Source organism: Scomber scombrus, chromosome 20, assembly GCF_963691925.1.
Source record: "Scomber scombrus chromosome 20, fScoSco1.1, whole genome shotgun sequence".
Classification (NCBI taxonomy): domain Eukaryota; kingdom Metazoa; phylum Chordata; class Actinopteri; order Scombriformes; family Scombridae; genus Scomber; species Scomber scombrus.
The window spans coordinates 10,557,477-10,571,109 of record NC_084989.1 but is presented as its reverse complement, the minus strand read 5'-3'; the positions used below and the strand labels follow the sequence as shown (position 1 = coordinate 10,571,109).

Here is a 13,633-nt window from a genome sequence, read left to right as displayed (position 1 = left end):
CACCCCCTGAGTTGCTGGGAAACTACACAAACATTGTTCAGCTTGTGTAGCACAATTGACAGTTTTCTTTTAACAATGTAAAAACCTTTACCTGCTCATTGGCAGAGGCCTTCCCCTCAGCAGATTTGGGTCTTTTTGGAGGGCTTTCAATTTGTCGATCAGGCAGGAGGGAATGTTTAGCCATAGCATTCGGTCCAATAACCTCTTTGGATATGGTATTCACTCCTGACAGTGGGAGAAAAGGTGGAAAAGAAACAGAATATAAAGCATTAAAGATACATGTTTAAAGCTACTCAGTTATTATTTATATTTACAGTTTGTTTGTCTGTATTTGTGTACTGTAATATATGCTTAGATACATTCACAATGACTTGTCACGGTGGATCACAAAGCTGATGACTAGAATGCCTTTCACTGACTGATAGCTAAACAATACATTTATTTTCAAATTAATATTTGCAATGAAAGCTGGAGCAGAAGCCATCAAATACACAATATAAAAAAGTCTTCACACTTGACATAACATGACTTGACTATCCCAGAGATCAGACATGCATACTGTATGAGAAGGCTGTGTTTTGTAGCTGTGTTAGATGGCAAAGTGGCCAAATAATGTTTAATACACAAATAATAGAGCAAATAACATAAACAAGTCTACCAAATTAGTATTCAGTGGGACATAGGTGATGATTTAAATAATTTGACACCAAGACAACACAAGCGTGGATACAAGCATGGGTTGTATTATTCACATTCATATACACTGACTTCTTTCTGCCCTGAGGACATGTGAAATGGAAAAAAACTCAGGCTCATTATCACAGCACGACATACATTAAATGTTATGGTAATATTATACACTTCATTAGTTCATATACATTTCCCCAGCTGCCTCAACAACTTCTCTGTCTGTACAAGATGCTAAATTTTCAGGTCTCGGTCACGGCTGGTGGAACAGTAGCAGCACTACTTGTGTGTGTCTGTTTGTATGTGTATGTGTAAGCGTGTGTGACGTTAACAACAGGGTTCAATGTGGGGAGATCAGCCTCTGGTTGTATTTAGTAAATGCTGTAGCCGCTGATAAATCTTTCATTAGCCTCATCCTTAGATACAGGCTGCGCAGGCCCTGCTATACTCTGCCACTGCAATTTACCCACTCTGTGAAACACAAAGACACAGCAACAGCAACTCTCCCTCCCTCCTTCTCTCCCTCTGCCTTGCTCTCTTCCTCCCTTTTTCCCTAAGCCATCATCCCCCTCTCCTGCCTCCCCTCCCTCGTCTGGTCACTCAAGGCAATATGTGAGCCTCACTCTTGCGAATCAACGCTTCACGCTAGATGCACAAATGGAAAAAAAGGGAAATCAAAGCACTGATACATGGAGAGGGGGGTTGAAAAAAAACATTTTGTATTTCATATTATTCTGTGGCTCGTGTTTGTATTGGGCGCATATCAATTCCTCCGGCCCGTTCATGCATTTTAATTCTGTTGCATTAAGTAGGCGTTCCACTTATTTTATTTGTAATCCCCTATATCTGGAGCCTGAAATATTGGCCTGTCAAGGAAAGTGACAAGAGGGAGGGAGGGAAGAAAGGAAGAAAGAGAGAGAGAAAGGGGGGAAAAAAACACAAGGACACAATGTGAATTTCCAAGAACATCCGAGAATTGCTCTGCAGCTCAGAATAGCGAGGTAATCTTGTCTTCCACTGCCTGTGATGGCCCCTGCAGGGCTTGTGTGTGTGTTTCTATGTGTATGTATGTGTGTGCATTATGTGCTTCATGACAGGCCTCTGACACTCCATTGACCAGATCGGTCCAGCCTGGAAGCACCCGTCATATCACCTGACCTTTCCAAAGCCTCTGCCCCGCCTCCCGTATTTATTATGACCATTTCTAATTTCAACTTTCAATTTTTTCCCCCGTCTTCCAGTCAATTTGCAACTAAATTACATCCCTGCAAAAGGAGATGAGGCGATTGTCGGACAAGAGGCTGCAAACACATTTACAATGTGGTGGGGGGAAAAAGCCCACACATCACCATTGATTACTGTCATATTGAATGCAAATGTATGTTTGTGTAGTGTGTGTGTGTGTGTGTGTGTGTGTGTGTGTGTGTGTGTGTGTGTGTGTGTGTGTGTGTGTGTGTGTGTGTGTGTGCATGTGTAACATAAAGATCTGTCCTCCTGGCTTGGATTTGTCTTTGACCTAGTGCTTTCATCAACACTTATGACGCTCAGGAGAAGAAAAACAGTTGGTTAACCTTGAATGTTGAGAGAGTAGTTCTCTCTATGGCCACTTAGGAGCTTTAAATGGCAAGCCCCGTGAGTGAATAATAAAGTTGTTTGAGGCATAGAATTACATTCAAATTTGTAGAGAGTCCTCCAAGGATATAATGATTAGTAACATACAATGGCAAGCGCAATGCAAATGCCATGTATAAATTTATGATAGAAAATCACAATATCTATTCATCCTAACCTAAGTTTTTCATAAATAACATTCTTGCCCTCAAAACTGTATGGATAGCTAAAATAATTATATGAATAATGGGAGTGAACAGGATTGAGAACAAGACAGCAGCAAGAGACTCTCCTCTCATTTTCCTTTGTCTGGGTGAGTCTGCACCCCACACTTAATGACTGTGTCCTTTTTCCTCCTCCTCCCTGTTCTTTCCCCTCCCTTCCCACCTTCCCTCCATCCCTTCATCCTTATGTGGGCTCCACCAGCTGCAGCCCAGTGAAGCGGAGGGGCAGAATAAACCTGACACCGTCCCCCCCTCTCTACCAATGACAAATGTCTGCATGCAGCAGGACCTTGCTTGATTAGATAAATCAAAAGGTGATTTATGACACTCAACCCCTTTTGCATTGCAGGGGGAGAGAGCGGCACACTCACCACCCATCTTTATTTGCAACTGTCAATGATGTTTAGGGAGCCACGTATACACACACTTATATACACCGAAGTGCGCGCTCAAATGGAGAGAAGTACAGGGCAATGGAGGGAAAGGCAGAGAAATGTACAGAAAAAGAGAGGAAAAATGAGAGAGAGGGAGAGAGGGACAGAGAAGCCCATAGCTCCAAACACCTCAGGATATATCTGTCCTAAATTGTTCCTCAAAAGGCAGGAGGACCGACAATACCATCACAGATAATGCTTTTCTCGTGGATCTATTTTAGAATCTGCCCTTTTGTGTCAGAAAGGGTAAGACATTTTGTGCAAACTGAAACAAGGAAATGAGATTTTCAAATAAACAAGCATATCCTTATACCTTATATCTCTACGACTACAACTTTATATTGAATCAACTATCATCAGGATGGAGTTTTGGAGCAAGCTTTCAAAACAATCAAACTATACCTATTACAATCTTTTTCTCTTTTTTCTTTCTTTTACAAGCTGCAAAACAATTAGATTCCATTCCTGACATTTCATTTCATGAAAATAAAAAAGCCCACAAACATAGAGCAGGGAGTAGAGGGAAAAAGCTGTCAATTAAGAGGGAGCAGGCTGGGTGGCGGCAGCTTGGATTTAGTATTCAATTTAGCTGTCCTGCGCCCTGGCAGACTGGCTAAGGTTACGGAGCAGTAAATCTAGGAGGGAGAGCTGGCCAAAACGGGCCAGGGAGGGCCGGCCAGCATGATTTACTGGCCTCCTGCTCTGAGGTTACGCATTAGGCTGACCCCCGGTCACCTGATAACATTACAGCAACACACTCTGAACCCCAAACTCCCACTGAAGCACTCAGCAGGCCCAGATCTAGCCGGAGGGGAGAGAGAGAGAGAGAGAGAGAGAGAGAGAGAGAGAGAGAGACAGAGAGAAAGAGACTGGGAAGGAGGGAGATGGAGAGAGGCACAGACAAACTCAGATTGTAAGAGAGAGAGGAGAAAGGCTGTTAAACAGCAGCTGTCTAGTAGTTTGTGTTTTTTAATGACTAGCCTTCCTTTCTCTTCCATCTCCAGCTTGTGTTCTAATGAGAGATAAATATGAGCATGGCCTTGTCACATTTGACAAATCATCTGTGACGTTCAACAAGCTGTCATTACATAGAAAACACACATACATGCACAAAGGAATTGCTGCAGGCCTGTAATTAAACATGCTAATATCTTTAATATATTTTAATCTCATTTTAGAGAGACAGAAAATGAGCAGAGCCCTCATCTCAAGTTGGGCAAATTTGCAAGATGCATGCAAATCGAAAAAAAGAAAAAAAGACTGAAAATATTCTGAATGTGAACGAGCTAATATGGAATATTTAACATCTGATCTTGTTTGCGTGTGATTCCATTTTGTTCACCCCTCCTTATCTGTTAAATCCAAAATTGTACACGAAATTAATACATAACATTCAACTGTAGGAACAATGAGCAATTTCTTTGCTAATTTGAAGCAGGTAGAGATCTGTAATTTCCTTAGGCTGCCTGAAGGCTCATTTCCATGCTGGGGCCTTTGTTTAGTAGGTTATTTATAAGAAGTGGGCCCCTGAGCCATGGTGGCGACATGCGCCATCTACACACACAGCACAAAGCTATCTGGAAGTAATCCACATTGGGGACATTTGCATGGAAAATGCAACATGGATTATAATTAATCTAAAGTGACATGGGATTAAAAAAGACAATGTAAATGAAGCAAGGGAAAACGCTCTTTCTGTCTTTCCTTGCCCCTCCCCCCTCAAGCTCTCTTTTTCTCTGTCTCTCTCTTCCCCTCTCTATCTATCTGCCCCTCTTTGTTTAAGGGATCTCAGTCTTCAAGATGAAGTGCGCAAACACACTGCTCACTTGGTCACACTGTAATCCCTTCCCCGGAGATCTCCACACACACACACACACACACACACACACACACACACACACACACACACACACACACACACACACACACACACACACACACACACACACACACACACACACACACACACACACACACACACACACACACACACACACACACACACAACCAAAACATTTTCAAGCTTGCCAGAGATTTGGGGCTGAAAAAGGAGATGCTAAATCTTACTACTTTAAGCTGGACAAAGAGAAAAACAAGGCCCTGCCTCTGATGATAACCCCCGCATAACAACACGTTGACACACCAGGCTCCCTTTTGCATTTTTTGGCATTTGACTTTCTGAAGCCCCTTTTAATCCAAATGCAAAATAAAACAGAAAAACCCACTAGCAATATTATATCTGGCTTCCCGGCCAAACTAGCAGCTGACCCCAAGGCGATTCCTAGAACAAATTATTCATAAAAAAAATCCAAAAAAAGGCATACACTTGTGCTTTATTAAATAGATTTTTGACATTTGACAAACTATACTTGCGAACACACACATACGTAAGCATGCTTTAAAGTAGGAGGGACCGGGACACTGTCGGTTTGCTTTTTTGCACGTGTGCGGCAGTGTTAAATGACGCTGGTGGTAATATGCAGCGGTAAATGCATGGATGGTGGTTCCCCGCCAGTCCGTCAGACAGGCCTGTCAGAGAGATAGAGCTGAAAGATAGATGACTAGCTAAACTAATAGGCCCCAGCCTCACTCAGCTCTCCTTCTGCCTCATTGAGCCTCACATTATGGAGCTAGGTATGGCATGCTAGGAAGAGGAGGTGGAGAGGGAGCTAGAGATGGATAGAAGGTGGGAGTTGGAAGGTGTGTGTGTATGTGAGTTGGTGGGGTGGGGTGGGGTGGGGTGGGGGTGAATGGGGCAATAGAGAAAGAGGAGGATAGACATTAGTAGAGGGAGAAAGAGAGAAAGAACCCCGTGCAATGACAGAGGGGGAAAAAAGAGGAGAGAGACCCCATGCAATATTCATCCCCAGCCATGGATTTCCATCTCATACATAAAAAGACCATATGAATTCTTATTTGGGTAAATCAAATCTAACAAAGCCAGGGCTATCCCGACCACAGCCTCGCAGCAGAGGCATTATGTGCTCCCTACCTCGCACCCCCTCCCACCAAAAAAAAAACAAAAAAAACAAGCCGCCTTGTACAGATTGTTGCCCCTCCCTGCTTACAACATTGCCATTCTTACAAACAAATAAACAGCTTCTTCTTTCTTCTTTCTTTCTTGTGCTCTTTTTCTATCTGAGGTAATGCCTAGTGATAGGGTCACAGATTGGACAACAATTAAGGGATGGATTGAGCCAGTAAAAATAGGAGAGAAAGAAAAATGAAGGGAGGGTGCAGGAAAAAAAACTAATTTAAAGGTTGCAGGGATGTGGTGCAATATTAGAAAAACATATACACAGCCCCCCCGTCTAATCCTGCGCTTATGAAAAATTAATATGTCATCGGAGAGGGCACAAGAACGAGAAAAGATTAATGCAAGGCGCTTATAAATTACAAGCACGCAAACTGATTTGATTAAAAAATAATCTGGGGCCTGGACATTGCCTGGTAATATCCACAACACTCAACTTATCCCTCTCTCTTTCTCTCCGTTTTTTCTCTTTCCTTCGTTCCCACTCTCTACCCGTCTCTCTCTCTCTCTCCCTTTTTCTCTTTCTGTCAGATGGAAACGATTAAAGCAGGTCACATGGAGGCTAGTCAGCAGCATTCCCATGTTACACACACATGTTTAAACCTTATCTGAGGGAGAGAGAAAGATGAACGATAACTTAGGAAAGAAGGGAAGCGTACAGTTCATAGGTGTGTGTACATATGTGTGTGTGTCTTTTTGAAGAATGTTTGTGCGGACTTACGGTCAGTTCTCCTGCTGTCAGTCAAGTCTCGGTCAGTGAGGTTGAGTCCAGGCCTGGATGAAGAGCGAGGAGGTCTCTCACCGTCTTCAGCAGTCTCCTCTGAAAATACACAGAGAAAAAGACTACATTACCCATGGTGCTCTCTGAAAAAACTATTTGCTGGCTAGCGGACCAGCACTAAAAAAGGAATCTCCTATGATGCCTTACTTGAGAAAGAAAGTCGATATTTTATCATATTAGAAACATTCTGAAAATATTACTAGTTGCACACATACTGTTAATCCCCATGAAATATTTTATTTCTACACAATAATAAGGTTTACACTACTGTACAGTAAGAAATAATACTTCTGGAGCCTTGAACACATGTTCCAGTGAAAACAGCTCTGCCGTGCCACTTCTAGTGGGTGAAACATAATACATCCATGGCCTGAAAGCAGGGACGTTGTGTGACAAAGACTAAATATGTCCAATGTGGGAAACTATTTTAGTGACTTTGGTTTGCCTCTCTTCACAAGTCACTTTTTAATTCAAAGACAAACTTTAATCATATTTACTTTTTTCCTTTATTTCCTTTCAAATAAATGTAAAATATTTTTAATTTACTTTAAATCATTCTGATTGATTGTTGTTTAAAAAATATTTATATTACAACACAAAGGAAATAGAAATGATCCTGTTTTGATTGTCACACAGAATGAATTTAAAAGGCCTTCCTTTCTACTTCATTAAAACTGATAAATAGAAAATCAACTTAAAAAATTGTAATATTAACATAATCACTGAGCCTACAACATATACCAATTTAAAATAAATGTGCATGTACAGAGTGTGTAGATGTTCACTACTGTACTGTATGCAGTTATTGTGTCTATGTACCTCTGTATACCTTTGTAAAAAATCTGCACACGCACACTCACACACACACACGCAGCTCTGTACTATTAGCAGATTAGCCTGCCCATCTCTGAGAGTTCAGCCCCTTGTTTGATAATTCTGTGTATCTGCAGTGTTCTGCCAGTGGATTAAAGTGTGTGTGTGAGTGTGTGTGTATATGCATTTGTGTGTGTGTGTGTGTCTGTGTGTGTGTACAAGTGTGTATGTGTGTATATGTGTCGCCAGCACAAGCTAACACTAATCCTAGCCGAGCCCCAGCGCTCCCTTTCATCCAGCCATCATTTGTCTCCGGCTGGGCTGATGTCACTTTGTAATGAATTTTGAGCAGTCTGAGAGAGGCCAGATAACCAGGCATGCGCGCGCGCGCACACACACACACACACACACACACACACACACACACACACACACACACACACACACACACACACACACACACACACACACACACACACACACACACACACACACACACACACACACACACACACACACACACACACACACACACACAAAAACATACACACGCACAGTACCTTCCTCCATCCCAGGGATAGTACACACAAATGCAAAATCAAACAGAAAACACTTGCACACAGGCGTCAAATCATACACACACAGTATCATATTCACACACACAGAGCAAAACCGTTAAAAATTTCATGTCTTCTAAATGGGGGGAAGGGGGGTCTCTTTTACCACAAACCCCTCACTTTGCTGGAGAATGAAACTGGTGCGTGTGTGTCTGTGTGCATGCATGTTTGTGTGAAGGTGTGTAAAAGAGCTGTGCTCATCAATCCTGCACTGCCTTAATAACCATATTTTACAACACACACACAGTCATATTCATAGAAATCAGGCAAAGGGTGCATTGAGGTCAGTTTGCATTTGCATACAATCACTTTGGCCATTGTATGACGAGCACAAGGGGTCTGCAAAAACCCCCTCGGAAACATGATATGATTAACCCTTTCACATACACACACACACCACCAAAGACACGCACACACAGACACAGACAGACACATAGACTAAGTGTTGGCGCCGTTGCTTTAAGCGCCAACACATTAAGTGGACATTATATACGGCATGAAATTTTCATGGCAGATGCAGGCATGTGATTGAGGAAAGAAAATTGCGGTTGTGTGTGTACGTATGCGTGTGTGTTCATATTCATAAACACTGTTGTATTTTTGCATTTGCACATGCCTGTGAGTGCTGTGCGCATTTTGCACATATATAAACAGTCTATGTTAAGGTGTATGTGTGTGTCCTTGTACGTGTGTGTGTTTGTGTGTGTGAAAGAGAGAGTGAGACTGGGACTGCACTCTGCTCCTGATGTTTTATTAATACGTCGGTGACAACAGGGATGAAATATCTCCTGTCAGCCAGGAGAGCCCGGGCTGCAGAAATTGCAATTTTCACTGCTGGTGCTGCAGCGTCCATCTTTGTATTTTAATTCACCCCACCTTCGTACAGAGAGAAAGGAGGAAGGATAGTGTGTGTGTGTGTGTGTGTGTGTGTGTGTGTGTATGTGTGTGTGTGTGTGTGTGTGTGTGTGTGTGTGTGTGTGTGTGTGTGTGTGTGTGTGTGTGTGTGTGTGTAAATGTTGTGTGTGTAGAAGGTTTGAAAGTCCTTCATCACTGGTTTATCTTTTCTCTATACTTGACTTTTGTTCGATGCCAAGGAAAAGCAAATAGCACAAATCGAACAGCATGTTTCACAGAAGAGTCAGAAAAGAAGGGGAGGGGAGAAGGGTCAAAACTGAAATACAGAGAAAAAAATAAAGCCTCGAAGATCTCACATACTGCAAGGTCAGGACAATATCTCAAAAGAAAGGTTAAAAAAAATCTCAAAAAGCAGGAGGAAAAAAAAATTATTTTCATCTCCTTTGTCATTGTATGCCTTTATCCCCCCACTGCACCACACTGTTAATACATATATAAATATATATTTACATATATATGTCAAGAAAAAAAGACACAATTGCTTTGATTGAAAGCAATCTGTTTTCATATAACGGTTTATAAATATTTATATTATATTAATATTTATTTTATATTTGTACAGTATCAAATGTATAAAAGTATCTATTTCAGCTTATACTAAATGTATAACCCAAATAAATGTAAATGTATGTTATCCTGTTACAGTAAATAAAAACCTAAATAAACTATGACAAGTTAGTGTTTATTATTAGCATATAGCCACTATGAAAAATATTTAGAGAACAATCGATGCTCTTAAAAATGCTTATATTTTTAAAATAAACACATTTCTTTCATTTGTTAGATATAACTAAATATGGTCATTGCAAGTAACTATTGTACATTTTTGTATTAGCTTATTAAAGTACAATAAGGAATAAGAGGACAATAAGAAAAGGAGGGTATGGGTCTGGTGAAAGTGGTCATAGTTGCAGGCAGTGTTTGATCATGACAATACATGGCCATCATCAAAACTAACCTCTAGGGGGCACTCTACCTGTAGCTACATAGGACACAAGAGAAATGGGAGACAATGAACAGAGAGAAGGAAAGAGAGGGAGCAATGAGGGTGAAGAGTGGGTGAAGAAAGAGAAAAAGAGAGAGGAAAGCAGGGGTGATCATCTGGGCCTCATCAGTGTTTTTTTTTTCACTCCTTTCCCCTTCTAGTCGGTTAGATCTGTGGTGAGTGTGTGTGTGCGTGCATGCATACAGGGAATGTGTTTCCACACTGAGGACATTCCCAGACGAGCTCTCTCAATACATCAGCACAGCGTCTGCCCTCTGACTGACCCTGACAGTTGCACACCACATAAGTGTGTATGTGAGTGCGTGTGTGACTATGTGTGTGCGCATGTTCGAGCGTGTTTGTGTGGATGTGCGCCATTGATCAAGTGAGTGAGACAGTGACTGCATGTGTTTGCATGTGAGTTGTCATGTGCAAGTGTGTGTGTGTGTGTGAGCGAAAGAGAGACGGAGGGTTCTGCGGCAGGGACTCTTAACCATCAACTTAATCGCTACCAGAGGACACGCAGAGCAAAACTTTCGCAGTCACCTTCCACTGCCTCTGTGTGCGCGCATACACACACACACACACACACACACACATGCACACATGCAGAGGGAGTTGGTCGGGCTGCGGAGGGTGTGTGATTTTGGCAGCCTGGTGGGACTCTCTTTGATGTGGGTCGGTCGGAACATTAAAGCCGGCCGGTGAGCTCGAGCAAACCACAGACCCTGGGTCCGATTACCATGCAACCAACACCAGTCTATATTTAACCGTTAGAGAAGAAGAATAATTAAGTGACTCTTGATTAGGGATACAGCCAAATCAGCCTGGTTTTAGATTCAACTATTAATTGGAAGCCAGTGTAACCAATTAGAGCCCTGGATGAATAACTCTCCTGTTTGTCCGACAAATAACTCTGCAAATCCCCAAACAAAACATATTTGGTTTACATGATCTTAAACAAAAATAAGATGTTTTGAATTATTGTGGTCCTAGATTATTTAACAATTGCTCGTATGGCTTCAAATCAGCACAGTCAAAAATATAATGGAAAAATGAGATTTGGACAGATGGAGGGGGATGAGGAGAATGATAGATAAAAAGAGATGTTTGAAAGGGAAAAAAATGGAGGAATAGACATATGGGAGATGGAAGCAATGGAGGATGTATTGAAAGTGTCAGCGCAGTGTGTTTGTGTGTGTGTGTGTGCCCTCTAGCTGTATAATGACCTGCTCTGAGACCGCTCACTCCCCCTCCCATCTCCCCCTAAGGAGCCATAACCGCCATGCCAGGTCATTATGTGCCCGGTGGAGAAGTCAGCCATACAGCACACAACCATAGAGCAATGTCACGCTGAGATACTGGACACGGAGGATCCAAAATGGCTGAATTCATTAGTTGGGAAGAGCTGCCTCTAATTTGCTTCTTTAAGGCTAGGATGGTGCTCATTAAAGGGGTAAAAGAGTAAAAAAAAAAACTTTTCCCCACCATTATTGTTTATCTTAAGTCATAAAAACTGTGAGCATCAACTGAAACAGTAATTGCTGCCAAAGAAAATATCATAAGAAATATATAAGAAATACTACAACAACTAGACACTGTATGCATTACTGTATAACTGTTAGGACTATTATCAGAGAATATTATCAGTACTATTGTGTCATATGTCGAAAAGTAATAATAAAGTACAGATATGGTCTGTGTCCGGTGTATCTGTGGTAGTAATGCAGCCTTAATGTTTTGCGTAACACCCATGACTGCCATGTCTCTCTCACTTAGCCATGATGTTGAAGCTGATTTCTTCTTACAACTCTGGTCATGTCCCCTGTGAGACTGTGTGTGCATGTGTGTGCGCGTGTGTGTGTGTGCGAGCAATAGGGGCCCTGTGATGTCACATTCCTGCGCCGCGCGCGTGGCTCTAGTTTGGCCTCTAGGTTTTAAAGGGGAAAGCTTTGAAACATTACACCATCCCACACAGGCACACAAGCATACACACAGTCACAGTCATGCGCACACGCACACACACACAGTCAAGGGCCAGTGGTAATACTGCCAGAGTAATAACCTTACGGACTTACTGATCTCCCTCCCTCCCGTTCTCTCACCCTCAAATCTTTATTTACCCTACTCTCCCTCTTTATCCCCCCTCTCTCCCCTCATTCTCCCTGTACCTTTCCCCCCGAATTTCAGCGCGTTTAACAAGCATTTAGATCTTAACCAGATGTTGTTAATGTAGCATGTCTAAAATACTAAACATCAACCCAGTGGAGAGGGGCTACAGCTCCTGCACAGGGCCTGGGAATAACTGACATACACGCACACGCTCACACACACCTACACATGAAACTCTCTGCACATAACACACATTTACTCCCACACAGCGCTCAATGTATTTCACGCACAGAGGTCCACAGCCCACATGCTAACATGTAAACACACACACTGGCAAAAGCAAACACACGTGTTTCCATCCACACGCTCAAATCCACCCACACCCACCCATTTATTGCTTAAAACATGAGAACTTATTACGCCAGCAAAAAATATCTATTGTTTCAGGTTGATTCTGAAAGCCAGACAATAGGATTGTCACATTTAATACGCTCCTGGTGTGAATGTCAATAAGTTGAACTGACAGAATAAGCTGAAAAAAGGACTTTTGTATAAAAAACGCTTGTATCAGCAGCTCCAAATTTGCTTTGTTGTTGTCAATTATGACTTCCTGAGACACTTCATTGTATTTTATTTCACTCAAATTGCCCGCTCCGCTGTCTTGCAGGCGACTAACAAAACACCTATTACTCTTTTGAAAAAAAGGGGAGAAAAAAAAATCATATGAATAAACATAGCCAAGATTAAAGGCTTGGGTGTCTTGCTTGCTGCGCAGACAGAAACTGTTGTTTTGTGTTAAGAGGGGTTTCATTTTCACTGCTGTGAGCACTGGGGGGGATGATGTTAATGATTCTTTAATAGCAAATACAAAAGGTTTTCACAGGACAAAAATATGGCTTCAAAAGGTTCTGTGGTGGAAAAAAAAAAATTGCCGCAACACCTGGCCTTATACAATAGGCTAGCACACCTACTGCACCTACTGTACACCTCCACATGTGTGTGCGGCTGTGCGCGCACGCACACACACACACACACACACACACACACACACACACACACACACACACACACACACACACACACACACACACACACACACACACACACACACACACACACACACACACACCTGCATCTTACACAACAGCCATATTGCATTTCGGCAGTTTGAATCACCTTAGGCTGAGTAGGTGAATTGAGGAGGCGGCACGGCAAGCTTACTGAGGGATTTAGGAATAATTTGAAAAGAAGATTCCACTCCTCTGTTTCATCTCCCCCATCTCTTTTTCTATTTTCTGTTTTTCCTGGTCTTTTATGATTCCTCAGTCCAATATTTATCTAGCCCCTGATTATAAACATCTGGCCGATGGGGCAGTCTGCACAGCGGCAGCCGCAAAACACACACACACACTCTCGGAGA

At 42.2% G+C, this 13,633-nt stretch overlaps 1 protein-coding gene across 2 annotated transcripts in view; it reads right to left on the bottom strand.

The window, feature by feature from the left end:
* The window catches only part of zfhx4 (zinc finger homeobox 4), an 84,677-nt gene that overhangs the window by 12,099 nt on the left and 58,945 nt on the right, over positions 1-13,633 (bottom strand). For both annotated transcript variants that reach the window (XM_062441931.1, XM_062441932.1), the window contains exons 7-8: positions 6,712-6,810; positions 92-225 (exon numbers count right to left, since the gene is read on the bottom strand). In XM_062441931.1, the coding sequence (XP_062297915.1) occupies positions 92-225; positions 6,712-6,810 (233 nt within the window). The remainder of the gene's footprint in view (positions 1-91; positions 226-6,711; positions 6,811-13,633) is intronic.